Below are 14,224 nucleotides of genomic sequence, written 5' to 3'. Positions count from 1 at the left end.
TAAATTAAACAATTAATTAACAATAATAAAAAGTAAAAAAATCAAATTAACAATAAATTAATAATACCTATATAAAATAAATAATTAATTAACAACTAATGTCTAATTAACAACTAATGAGTAAAACTAATCAAACTAACAAGAATAACAAATAAAAATTAAACTAATTACCAACAAATCAACAACACCCATGTTAATTAATCAACTAATTAAACAAGAATACAAAGTAAAATAATCAATTTAGCAATACCCATAAAATTTAAATAATTAATTAACAAGAATAAAAAATAAATAATTAAATTAACAATAAATAAATAATTAATTAATAATAAGGAGGGGAGGGGAAAATAAAGAAAAAAATAAAAAGGGACTGCTGAAAGAAGAAGGAGAGGGGAGGGAAAAAAAAGAAAAAATAAAAAACAGGTGGTCTACGCAGCAGGGAAAGAAGAATAAGTGGAGAGAGAAAAAGCCAAGGAGAAAAAGACGTGAGAGAGAGAGATCGGAGAGAGGAAAGAAGAAGAAGACGTTAGAGAGAGAGATCAGAGAGAGGAAAGAAGAAGACGTGAGAGAGAGAGATCGGAGAGGAAAGAAGAAGAAGAAGAAGATAAGAGAGAGAGAGAGAGAGAGAGAGAGGGCGTACTTGTTGGTCCTGTTCTGTCTCTATCACGAGCGTGACGTCGAGGAAAAGAGCGGCTCTGCTATCTTCGTGGTGCAGCTTTTTTTTTCATTTAAAAAAAAAACTTACTATTGCTTTGATGAGGCGTTGCCTCTAGCCTGTGTCGCCTCTCGCCTCGTCGGCTTGAGGCATCTTCTCTCCAAAGCCTAGCCAGGAGTTCCAGTCGAGGCCACAGAGAGGCATCTCATCTCGCCGGGCTCCTCGCCTTGCCTGGCGCCTCACTCGCCTTTGATAACACTATATATATATATAAAAGTAAATTCAACGCAATGGATGTTCAATGTTGTGGATGCCCACAAACTTATATATACATATAAGTATTTAACGAAAAGAAAAATATTTACCAAATCATGAAATTAAATTCAATATTTATTTGCCAAAACTAATATTCAAACATCCAACAATGAAATTAACAAAAAAAATGTAATCTCTAATCATGGGTCTGATACTAATTGTTAAAAATAAATTAAATCGTTATAGATTATATGGTTAGAGAATATGTGTACCTGGAAATACGCTTGTATCTATGATTTTCTATGAACAATGAAGAACGGAAGCGAAATGATAGATTCATAACTCTTAATATCCAAAACATTCAAATTCTATATGAATTCTATCTGATATTAAATGGGGTTATCAGAATATATATATATATATATATATATATATATAGGATTGAGAGTTGAGGGCTCTTTGGGCTTATGGACAGTCTGACCCATTGCAAGCTTACCCAACACTACAAGAATTATAGTTTTTAACAACCAATTATCAACGAGAGAATTAAAATTTCCTTGTTAATGATATATAAATAACGACTAATAATATAATTGATCGTAATTATATAAAATTTTAACCATTGTTATAAAATACTCTAGTTAAAGAATAAAATATTGGTCGTTATATCCAAAATTTTAAATGAATTATTTTTAAGTCTTTCACGAGGACAAAAGGTCCTTGTAAATGAATTAACTTCTTTTTTTAGATTTTATTTTTCCCTCCAGCTGATATTATTAATTCCCATTTCTAAGAGGTTTCTAACTCCTAAAGCCCTAAATTGTGTTTCTAAACGTAACTGCCACCATCCCTCTTATTACGTTTTCTTTCTTCAACTTCCAATACAAATTCAATCAAATCGATCGGAAACACCATACCCAAGGAAAACACTCTTTACGTTGCTGCACTACTTGCAATGATACCTACGTACTGCTTCTTGTGTCGCTGAAATCCTAGGTGAGGACTCATTATTAGGTTGGTAATAAGTGTAGTTTTGTGGTTGTTGGTCATATTGCCATTGATTTTGAGGTGGGTGTTACTGGTAATATGAGTAATAAAAGTGGTTATAGGATTTGTTCTTGTGTTTGATGGTAACAATATTGAATTTGGTATTGTGGGTATTGTAGGGCTTGCACTTGTTCTTACAAATTTGGATTAAGGTGTTGCTATTCAGATTTTGGAAGAGAGGAAGTCCATTGATTTTTGCAAATACCCCTTGTTTATTCCTACTGATCTTGATTTGGAAGCCTACATTGCTCATAGGGTTTATTAATTTGGAATTCTCTCCTGAATCAGCAATCTTACAAGTAAGTTTTTCTTATCTATCAGGTGGTGTCATTATATTTGATTAGGAGCTATTTGCCTTTAGGTCTCTATGTGTTTGATAGATTGCTAGAATGAAATTTTATGGAGGGTTAATAATATGAAAGAATAGCTAAAAGCAAATAGAGTAGAAATTTATTAAAATTTTATTTTAGAACAATATCTGCATAAATTCTGCTGCAAATCCTATACTAATTACATTGAAATTCTGGTTCAAATTTTGCTACAAATTAATATGTAATTCCTGCTCCAATTTTGCTACAAATTCTACAGTAATTCCTGCTTAAATTCTGCTGCAGTTCTGCACAAATTCTACTACTTATTTTATTGCAAAATTTGCAGCAATTCTGCAGTAATTCTTACTTATTCTGATGTAATTTCTGCTCAAATTCTGTAGCAATTTCTGCACAAATTCTACTACTTATTTTACTGTAAAATTTGTAGCAATTCTACAGTAATTCTTACTTATTCTGATGTAATTTCTGCTCAAATTCTGCTGCAATTTCTGCACTAATTTCATTGCAATTCCTGCTCAAATTCTGCTACAAATTAACATGTAATTCCTTCTCAAATTCTATGGCAATTTTGCACAAAATTTTGCAGCATATATTTATTGCAAAATATGTAGCAATTCTGCAGCATTTCTTATATTTGATTGGCTGTTCATATTTTGGAAGAGAGAAAGTCCATTGATTTTTGCAAATACCCCTTGTTTATTCCTACTGATCTTGATTTGGAAGCCTACATTGCTCATAGGGTTTATTAATTTGGAATTCTCTCCTGAATCAATAATCTTACAAGTAAGTTTTTCTTATCAATCAGGTGGTGTCATTATATTTGATTAGAAGCTATTTGCCTTTAGGTCTCTATGTGTTTGATAGATTGCTAGAATGAAATTTTATGGAGGGTTAATAATATGAAAGAATAGCTAAAAGCAAATAGAGTAGAAATTTATTAAAATTTTATTTTAGAACAATATCTGCTTAAATTCTGCTGCAAATCCTATACTAATTACATTGAAATTCTGGTTCAAATTTTGCTACAAATTAATATGTAATTCCTGCTCCAATTTTGCTGCAAATTTCACAGTAATTCCTGCTTAAATTCTGCTGCAGTTCTGCATAAATTCTACTACTTATTTTATTGCAAAATTTGCAGCAATTCTGCAGTAATTCTTACTTATTCTGATGTAATTTCTGCTCAAATTCTGCAGCAATTTCTGCATAAATTCTACTAATTTCTGCTCAAATTCTGCAGCAATTTCTGCACAAATTCTACTACTTATTTTATTGCAAAATTTACAGCAATTCTGCAGTAATTCTTACTTATTCTGATGTAATTTCTGCTCAAATTCTGCATCAATTTCTGCACAAATTCTACTACTTATTTTACTGCAAAATTTGCAGCAATTCTGCAGTAATTCTTACTTATTCTGATGTAATTTCTGCTCAAATTTTGCTGCAATTTCTGCACTAATTTCATTGCAATTCCTGCTCAAATTCTGCTACAAATTAACATGTAATTCCTTCTCAAATTCTATGGCAATTTTGCACAAAATTCTGCAAAATATATTTATTGCAAAATATGTAGCAATTCTGCAGCATTTCTTATATTTGATTGTGCTATAAATTCCTGCTCAAATTGTGCTATAAATTCAACAGCTATTCCTACTCAAATTCTGCTGCAGTTTTGCACAAATTCTGTTGCTTATTTTATAGCAAAATCTGCAGCAATTCTTGCTCATTCTAATGCAATTTCTGCTCAAATTCTACCACAATTCTTGCACTAATTTCATTGCAATTCCTGCAGTAATTTTGCTATAAATTAATATGTAATTCTTGCTCAAATTCTACTATAAATTTCGCAGCAATTCCTGCTCAAGCTATTTAATTCCTGCTCAAATTGTGCTATAAATTCCACAGCTATTCCTGCTCAAATTCTGCTGCAGTTTTGCACAAATTCTGCTGCTTATTTTATAGCAAAATCTGCAGTAATTCTTGCTCATTCTAATGCAATTTCTGCTCAAATTCTACTGCAATTCTTGCACTAATTTCATTGCAATTCCTGCAGTAATTTTGTTATAAATTAATATGTAATTCTTGCTCAAATTCTGCTATAAATTTCGCAGCAATTCTTGCTCAAGCTCTGCTACAGTTCTGAACAAATTCTGCTGCATATTTAATTGCAAATCTGCAGTAATTTTGCAACCAGTTATGGAGATAGCATCCTCCCTCAGTAATCTGCATATTTAATTGCAAATTTGCACAACTAATAGTTTCACAAATGTTATTTTGCTTGGCTAGAAATAGCATCCTCCCTCAAGTTCTCTGAGATGTTTGAGTCCACTAAATCAAGTGCATTCTCTTTGCTTGTCATTTTGCTGCAAACCCAGTACACTATGTCCTTGTTCTCTCCAAATTCTAGTTCTACTAGCCTTTTTCCTGTGACCAACTCCATTAGGACTACTCCAAAACTGTACACATCACTCTTCTCATTTAGCTTGCATGTGTACGCATATTCTGCATTCCATAGTGCGTAAAATACCAAAATATGCAAGTTCCCAAAAATTATCTATAGGAAAACATGATAATTTTGATTATGTACAGTAAATTACACCAATTTGGACTGCAGAATGTGACTAGCTAGGCAAGCATTACCGAACAAGCCTTTAATCATAAAATTTTCAAATAAGTTTGAAAACTCAACCATATTAGAATTAATTTTAATATTATGAGATATTAAATTTAAATTTAATAAAGTTTAATGCTAATAATTTAAAATAAAAAAGGGTAATGTTAATTAACAAAAATGAAGAGAAGAAGAAACGAAAAATAGAGGATGAAGGAAAATGAAAAATTGAGGGAGATTGAGAGTACAGTTGATTGATTTAGGAACAAAAAGGAGTGGCTTTTATTTTACCAAGTGTCTCCCTTTCATTGATCAATGCACAATTATTCCATAAGTTCTTCTGTATTTAGAAAATTCACTTTTATAGTTCTTTGTCTTTCAAATTCCTCCATTCTGACCCTACTTTTAAATTTCCACTTCATATAATATTTTGGCACCATCCTTTTTGTGATCAATGTTATTTAATTTTTTTTAATATTTATTTATTTAATAATGTAACCTAAATTTTAAACTAAATTTTTTTCTTGTCAAATATGTTTGCTTATTTTTATAAGTTATATTTCTAACTATCAATTTATTAGATAATGGCTCCTAGTAAAGGATGGATGGATCTTGTTGGTGATCGTCTTAATGATGTATATCTACGTGGGGTTGAGGAATTTTTAGACTATGCTTTTAAGAAGACTGGGAGGCGTGGGGAAATACGTTGTCCATGCGTCAAGTGTAGTAACACGTATTCCGCCACACGAGAAGTGGTAGGGACACATCTCAAGGTGTATGGAATAATACATAATTATACATTTTGGTATCACCATGGAGAAAGGGTAGGTGAATCTGAATCTAATTTAGAAAGTGTTGAACAAAGTGAAGATGAGCCTAGCAATGAGATGCATGACATTTTAAGGGATTTATATCCAGAGTTTTGTGGTCAAGATACAAATGATATGGATACGAATATCTTCGCTTGTGATATTCATAAAGAGGAACTGAATGAGGAAACGAATAAATTCTATAGGTTACTAAGAGATTTTGAGCAACCATTATACCAAGGTTCTAAGAGCTAAAAGTTATCTTGCTTAGTCAAATTGCTCCATATCAAGAGCCTTGGTCGATGGAGTAATGAGTCATTTACTATGTTGTTGCAATTATTGAAAGATGAATTATTACCTCAAGGATCTAATTTGCCACAATCGTATTATGATGCAAAGAAAGTAATTCAAGATCTTGGTCTCTCATACAAAAAAATTGATGCATGTGTAAATAATTGCATGTTATATTGGAAAGAGGATGAGAGGCTAGATTTTTGTAAGATTTGCGGCTATTCTAGATGGAAGACTGATAAATATAATGGGGAAGACAAGGTTAAAACCAATGGGAAGAGAATACCAAAAAAAATTCTGCGTTACTTTCCACTAAAGCCAAGACTTCAAAGATTGTTTATGTCTACAAAGACAGCGTCTTTGATGAGATGGCATAAAGATAAGAGGGTAGATGATGGAGTGATGAGACACCCTGCTGATTCAATGGCATGGATTTCCTTTGACAAACTACATCCAAATTTTGCCTCAGACTCTCGCAATGCGAGACTAGGCCTTGCTAGTGATGGATTTCAACCTTTTGCCAATTCAAAAAATGCCATATAGTGTTTGGCCAGTTTTACTCATTCCATACAATTTGCCACCTTGGATGTGCATGAAACAATCAAATTTTATTTTATCAATGCTTATTCCAGGTCCTGAGGGTCCCGGAGATGCAATTGATATCTATCTTCAACCTTTAGTAGAAGAACTAAGAGAGTTATGGGAAACTGGCATTGATACATTTGATGCATATGCACAACAGAATTTCAAGTTACATGCAGTTTTACTATGGACTATCAATGATTTCCCTGCATATGCGAACTTATCAGGTTGGAGTACTAAGGGAAAGTTGGCTTGTCCTTGTTGTAATAAGGACACTTGTTGGATGAGGTTGGCTAATGGAGGCAAGCAATGTTATATGGGTCATCGACGATATCTTCCTCTTAATCACAAATGGAGAAATGATAACGAATCTTTTGATGGCACAAGGGAGCGAGGGTTACCACCCAAGCCACTTTCAGGAGATGATATACTTGATCAAGTGAAAAATCTTGAAGGGGTCATATTAACTAAGGCTCCTCATATGAAGAAAGCAATCTCACATGATGGTAGGGGGGACAATTGGAATAAAATGAGTATATTCTTTGACCTTCCATATTGGAGGACCTTATTGCTACGTCACAACTTAGATGTCATGCACATTGAAAAGAATATATGGGATAATATACTAGGGACAATCATGAACATAAAGGGAAAAACTAAAGATGGCATCAAAACTCGCCTTGACTTGCAAGCATTAAATATAAGGCTATATATATGCATTGAATGTATCGATGTCTTACTTGTTTTATACTTGTTATATTCATTATTTCGTTAAATTATCCACTTTCATTTTTGGTTGCCCAAGTAACCTATACTGAACGACTGGACTGGATAAACGGGTAAACTGGCACTGGGTATCTAGTACCTCGGGCCGTCACACCATCGGTCACATATGCATCTCCCGGTGTGCAACAGAACAGCTAATAAGCTGTAATGACAATAGGCACAAGGCCAAATATCAATACAATGTCAGAATGGCTAAAAGCCATGAAATCACAGAATGGCATAATGCCATGCGATCGCTAACTGAACCCTATTGGCATGCCAAACTATCCAAACCAATCTTGTTAGGTATACTAGGGCATTTGATACTTTTGAATTTTGTAATTTTTGATTTTCAAGCTTTGGTGTTACTATTCACTTCATTGGTCAACAAAAATGTTGACTTTTGCATAGAAAATAGGTACATTGGTTTTAACACTCCCAACACACCACATTTTGCATTCAAAACTTGTTGGCATTAATCACTAATACCATTTCTAAGCTTAAAACTAATGGAGCAGAATTTTCAGTTTTTATACACTAACTTTACTATTCCATTAGTTACTGTTACAGTGGGAATTTGAGAAAATGATAAACATGAAAGTTGTTCCTTATTTTGTCTAGTTGATTTTTTTTTTTTGAATCACTCCATTTGGAGTTTTGTAGTTCAAGTTATGGTCCAAAAACCACAACTGGCCGGATTGGAAAATTTCAGAACTGACCATATCTACAGTGCAGTGAACAGTGATTGCAACTGCTTTGTTGGATAGGTTCTGGTCATAATTTGAGGTAGGTTTCTTCATGAAAGTTGTTGGTCTATATCTTAACTTGTTGCTGTAAAAATTTCAGGTCAATTGGGTCATTCTACAATGAGTTATGGCCAAATGAACAATCACACTATTCATTTGGTCATTCTGCAGAATCTGGTTGCAGGACATCCGGATTGGGGAAAGTTTTTGGTCCACTTGCTTTGGTTTTTTGGGCATGGTTTCTTCACCAAAATTGTGCCATTATGTGTCAAGTTTCATGTCCAATTGGCCAAACACCAATTCAACCTACACAACCAAAGTTATGGCAGTCCAAACAGGCTGGACTCACAGCCTCACCTGCTGCTCTCACTAGGCAGCATACCAAATCAGTTTGTAATACTATACTTCACTCCAAATTATGCTCAACTTACCTCAAATGGTCACTAATTGACCATTAGAATGTTCATTCACCATTACATAAGCAAAGTCCAAGTTTCTCTGCAAAACCCTAATTCTAATTGACCAAGCCTCCAATTCATGCATCCCACTCCTAATTTGCTATACTAATCATATAATTTATAAGAGGGGCAGCAATATGTCACTTTAAACCAAAGATTTCTCCTAACCCTAACTCATGTCAAGGCTGCCAAAACTTCATGGAATATAACCATGCTTCATTAATTCAATTTCTGTCAAATTTTTAACTTAACTTAGCTCAAATTCATGATTAAAAAGATGTAAAAGCAAAGGTTATGGCACTAACCTCTTTGGTGATTTCTAAGCTTGTTCACACCTCACTTTCTTCCACTTTCTTTTGTTTTCTTGGCTGCCAAACACTCTAGCAAGGTTGGGTGACAAATTTTAGTGAAAGGACCTAAGGGTTTTGGGGTGAGAAATCAAAGATTGAAGGTATAAGAGAATGAGAGTTATGGAGGAAGAAGGAGAAACTCATGGCTGGCTGAAGAAGAAGGAGAAAACACCAGAATTTTTGGGTCCATTTTGTCTCTTTTAATTGTTTTAAGAAGGCTTGTTGAATGGTGATTGGTGGAGGGTATGTAAATGACATCATGTGATGTCATTATCCCTAATTTCCTTCATTTTTCTTTTCTTTTCTTTTCTACCAAATTTCAATTTAATTTTTAGCAATATTTATTCATATTTTATGTCATAATAATTATTTACTTAACTGGACAAGTCGGCCAAAAATTGCCTCTGAAGGCGAAATGACCAAAATGCCCTCCGTTTGGCTTAACGGGTCAAAATTGTCTGTACCGATTGAAAAATTTTTCTAAATATTTTCTTGGTATTCTAATGCCATAGGAACCTCAATAACCCTTCTCTGGAGTCCCAAAAATTATTTTATGAATTTTCTCTCAGGTTTAGGGCTCCTAGTTGCGAGAACCGCAACTTCCCACTGGGTTATCCATCGCTTGGGCACCGGCTCATTTGACTTAGTTGTATTTTATTTCTAAAATTTTTACTAAATTTTTCTTATTAATATTTGAGTTAATTATAGTCCCTCACTTTAGTTAAAATATTTCTCCGAACGTTCTAGCTGTCCGGACCGACACTGGTCACCTAATAGAGAATGTACTGAGTTGCTCTGAGGAGGGTGTTACAACTCTTCCCCTCTAATTTAAATTTCGTCCTCGAAATTTACCTGATGCAAACAGTTGAGGGAACTGTTGCCTCATCGTCTCTTCACTTTCCCAAGTTGCCTCCTCGGTGTTGTGGTGCCTCCAAAGCACTTTCACCAGTGGAATCTGCTTATTTCTCAACTCTTTTACTTCCCGAGCCAGGATCTGTAGAGGTTCTTCTTCATATGTCAAATCCGGTTGTATTTCAATTTCTTCCCTGGAGATGAAATGTGAAGGATCTGAGCGGTATCTTCTGAGCATGGACACGTGGAACACATTGTGGATCTTGTCCAGCTCTGGTGGTAAAGCTAGCCTATAGGCCACTGGACCCACACGTTCAATGATTTCATATGGGCCAATGAACCTAGGGCTTAACTTACCTTTCCTTCCAAACCTCAATACCTTCTTCCACGGTGACACCTTGAGGAACACTTTGTCGCCAACCGCATATTCTATTTCTTTTCTCTTCAGGTCGGCATAAGATTTCTGTCTATCTGAGGCAACCTTCAGATTGGCTTTGATTAGTTTTACTTTCTCCTCAGTCTGTTTCACCAGGTCTGGCCCTACCAGTTTGTCTTCTCCCAATTCAGTCCAGCACACTAGAGTTCTACATTTTCTCCCATACAGTGCTTCACATGGGGCCATTTGGATACTAGCTTGGTAGCTATTATTGTATGCAAATTCTGCCAGTGGGAGGTATCTATCCCAACTTCCCTCAAACTCAATGACACAACTCCTCAAAGATATCCTCAAGGACTGACATATATTTCATGTTATTATTATCATTTTAATTCAATATTTGTATCAATTCCATTGGTTTCAATTGTTTACCTGGATTACTCTTTCTGATTGCCCATCCGTCTGAGGATGGAAAGTCAGGTCTTGAAGTGGAGTTGTGTACCCAAGGACTCATGCAACTTCTTCCAAAATCTCGATGTAAACCTTGGGTCTCGATCGATATGATGGAAAGTGGAATTCCATGCGCCTAACTATCTCACCGATATACACCGCTAACTTCTCCGGTGAGTAGTCACCCTAATCGGCAGAAAGTGTACTGACTTTGTCAATCTATCAACTATCACCCATACTGCATCATGTTTCTTCTGGGTGAGAGGTAGACCACTTACAAAATCCATGGTGACCGATCCCATTTCCATTCGTATGCGTATAGGTCAGAGCAAACCCGAAGGAACTTGATGTTCTCGCCTTGACTTGTCGACATGTCAAGCATTTAGTCACATAGTCACCTATGTCCTTCTTCATACCAGTGCCACCAATATCAAGCTTTAGATCATGATACATTTTTACTTCCGGGTGCATAGCATAAACATCGGCATGTGCCTCTTTCGAATCTGGCTTTTAATTCCCCATTGTCCGTACACATACTCTTCCTTTGTAGTATGTACATCCATCCGCTTTCACCTCATAGTCGCTTGCTTTTCCTCCGAGATTTTGCTCATGATAGCCATTAAATTTTCATCCGCTTTTGCCCATCTAAAATCTGTTTGTGTTTGGCCTCACTTGCAACTCACCAAAATAGCTCCATCTCGAACCAAAGATAGACGGCATTCAATGATCTCAAAGCTATGATGGATTTTCTGCTCAAAGCATCAAGAACTACATTTGCCTTCCTGTGATGGTAGTCAATCACACAATCATAGTCCTTCAGAACTCAATCCATCGCCTGCTCTAAGGTTGAGCTCCTTCCGCTGGCAAGTATTTTAGGCTTTTGTGGTCTGTGTAAATGTAGCACTTTTCACCATACAAGTAATGCCTCCATATCTTCAAGCATAAGATAATTGCTGCAAGCTCTAGATCATGGGTAGGGTAATTCTGCTCATGTGGCCTTAGCCGCTGGAAGCATAAGCGACCACCTTCCCTCTTGCATCAATACACACCCTAACCCATTATAAGAGGCATCACCAGAGACCACAAAGTCCTTTCTCGACACCGTGTTAACACCGGTGCCTCTCACAACATAGCCTTCAAGTTCTCAAAACTAGTCTGACAAATGTCATTCCAGTCTAATCTGACATTCTTATGTAACAACTTTTTCATTGGAGCAGCTATTATGGAAAATCCCTTCACAAATCTCTGTAATACCCAACTAGCCCCAAGAAGCTTCGACCTCGCTTGTATTTCTCGGGAGGCATCCATTCCATCATCGCTTCTATTTTCTTGGGATCCACCTAATCCCATCACCGACACTATGTGTCCAAGGAATGCAATCTCATTCAACCAAAAGTCACACTTGGACAACTTAGCATACGCCTTCTTTTCTCTCGTGGGTTTGCGAACAATCCTCAAATGTTCATCATGTTCTTCCCTGGTCTTGGAATACACCAAAATATCATCAATAAAGACCACTACGAACCGATCTAAGTGTGGATGGAAGATACGGTTCATAAGGTCCATGAATGCCGCTGGTGCATTTGTTAGGCCAAAGGGCATCACTAGAAACTCATAATGCCCATATCGGGTCCTGAATGCAGTCTTTGGCACATCTGTATCCTTCACCCTCAACTGATGATACCCTGGTCTGAGATCAATTTTAGAAAATACTCCTGCTCCCTTCAACTGATCAAACAGATCATCAATTCTAGGCAACGGATATTTGTTCTTCACAGTCACTTTATTCAACTGCCGGTAATCAATGTAAAGCCTCAAAGTCCCATCCTTCTTCTTTACAAACAGCACTGGAGCTCCCCATAGTGACACACTGGGGCGTATAAACCCCTTATCAAGCAACTCTTGCAACTGAGTTTTCAACTCCCTCAATTCAGTGGGTGCCATCCTATAAGGAGCAATGGAAATGGGTACTATACCCGGCAGTGTCTCAATAGCAAATTCAACTTCCCTTTCTGGTGGCAAACCAGGTAATTCTTCAGGAAACACATCTGGGAAGTCTTTTACTGCGGTATGTCACTCAGGTTTGGCTTAGCCTGCCTAGTATCCACCACATGTGCTAGGTAGGCTTCACAGCCTTTTCTCATCAGTTTTCTTGCAACTGTGGCTGAGATAACATTGGACAGGAAATCTGTCCTTTCACCCACAACAGTGATCTCATTACCCTCAGAAGTTTTCAGAGAAATTCTCTTCAATTTTGCAATCAACTATCGCCTGATGACGTGACAACCAGTCCATTCCCAAAATCACATCAAACTCATGGAAAGGAAACTCAATCAAGTCTGCCAAGAATTCATACCCCTGAATCCTTAATGGGCAACCCTTGTACACTTTGTTCACTACTGCACTGTGGCCCAATGGATTAGTGACCAGAATGTCTTGGTCACTCTCCCCTACTAGTATCCCCCTTTCTACGGGTAGGTTGATGCAGATGTATGAATGAGTGGATCCTGGATCCACCAATGCATGCACATATATATTATAGAGGGAGAACGTACCCCTGATGACGTCCGGGGCATCTTGCTCCTCCTGAGCTCTCATGGCATAAGCTCGCAGTGGTCCATTATCGCCTCTCTGCTGGCTCGATGCGTGCCTCGTGATGGTCCTATCAAGGCCGATTTGCGATTTCCTACCCCTTTGTGGTGCAGAGCAAGTCTGCTCGCTTGTGTTGGAGCAAATGAGTAGTTCTCGTGGGACGCTTCTTCAACCGATGCTCTGACCCACACCTAAGCAGCACCAGCCACTCTCCAACACTCCTTATGCCATTTCGCATAATGTGGACATGCAGAAGATGCCGGAGCTGGTCCTCGAACCCCATCTCGGAGAGCAGCCCACCGATGGTGTGGACCGACCTCTCCTGTGGGTAAATCGTGGCTGGGCCCCGAGACCGACTCGACCTTGTGGTTGACTTGAACTCTGTGCAGGTGGACCCTTGAACTTCTTCCCAAATGCAGGGGATGAACTAGAGTAACCCGGGCCCCTCTTCTGCTGTCTCTCCCTTCTGGTCTGCTCACTTATTCTTACTTTTTCAACTTTTATTGCAGCTTCCACTAACTTGGTGAAGTCTGTGATTCCCAAGGCAGTGATCATGATCTTTATATTATCATTTAATCCTTCTTCAAATCTCTTACACCTTTCGGCCTCATTAGGGACTATCTCCCTTCCGTAGCGGCTCAATCTGACAAATTCCTTTTTATACTCGGCCACTGTCAGCTGTCTCTGCCTCAGGTTAATGAACTCTCTTCTTCTCTCTTCCAGGTATACACTACCCACATATTTCTTCTTAAATTCGGAGAGGAAGAAGTCCCAAGTTATTACTTCTGGCTGTACTTCACTAGACACCGTATCCCACCATTCATATGCATCATCTTGCAATAGAGATACAGCAGCTTCTAGATTCTGCTTTGGAGTGCAGTGGAGTTGTTTTAAACTCACTGCCTGCCTGCTCAACCAATTTTCTACTGTAATGTAATCATCTTCTCTCTTGCCAAAGAAGTCCACTGCCCCAAATTTTCTCAATTTTTCCAGGTGTGATTTCTGCTGTGGAGGTGGTGGTGCTGGCATTACCCCAGCCATTTGTCTAAAAAA

At 37.1% G+C, this 14,224-nt stretch overlaps 1 protein-coding gene across 1 annotated transcript; it reads left to right on the top strand.

The window, feature by feature from the left end:
• The first annotated feature begins 5,484 nt into the window (after nucleotides 1-5,484).
• On the top strand, nucleotides 5,485-6,543 carry LOC110654321 (uncharacterized). The gene is made up of 2 exons (XM_058136389.1): nucleotides 5,485-5,950; nucleotides 6,056-6,543. The coding sequence occupies exons 1-2, from the start codon at nucleotides 5,485-5,487 to the stop codon at nucleotides 6,541-6,543; spliced, it is 954 nt and encodes a 317-aa protein (XP_057992372.1).
• Nucleotides 6,544-14,224: the final 7,681 nt, after the last annotated feature.

Source organism: Hevea brasiliensis, chromosome 15 (genome assembly GCF_030052815.1).
Source record: "Hevea brasiliensis isolate MT/VB/25A 57/8 chromosome 15, ASM3005281v1, whole genome shotgun sequence".
NCBI lineage: Eukaryota > Viridiplantae > Streptophyta > Magnoliopsida > Malpighiales > Euphorbiaceae > Hevea > Hevea brasiliensis.
Note: the sequence above shows the minus strand (reverse complement) of the source record. Positions and strands in the feature narration are given on the sequence as shown.

Bases quoted from the DNA above. Each gene is read 5' to 3' on its own strand.
- LOC110654321 (XM_058136389.1), top strand. From the start codon at position 5,485: ATGGCTCCTAGTAAAGGATGGATGGATCTTGTTGGTGATCGTCTTAAT. The intron at 5,951-6,055 runs GTTCTAAGAGCT...AATTATTGAAAG, and splicing joins TGAGCAACCATTATACCAAG to ATGAATTATTACCTCAAGGA.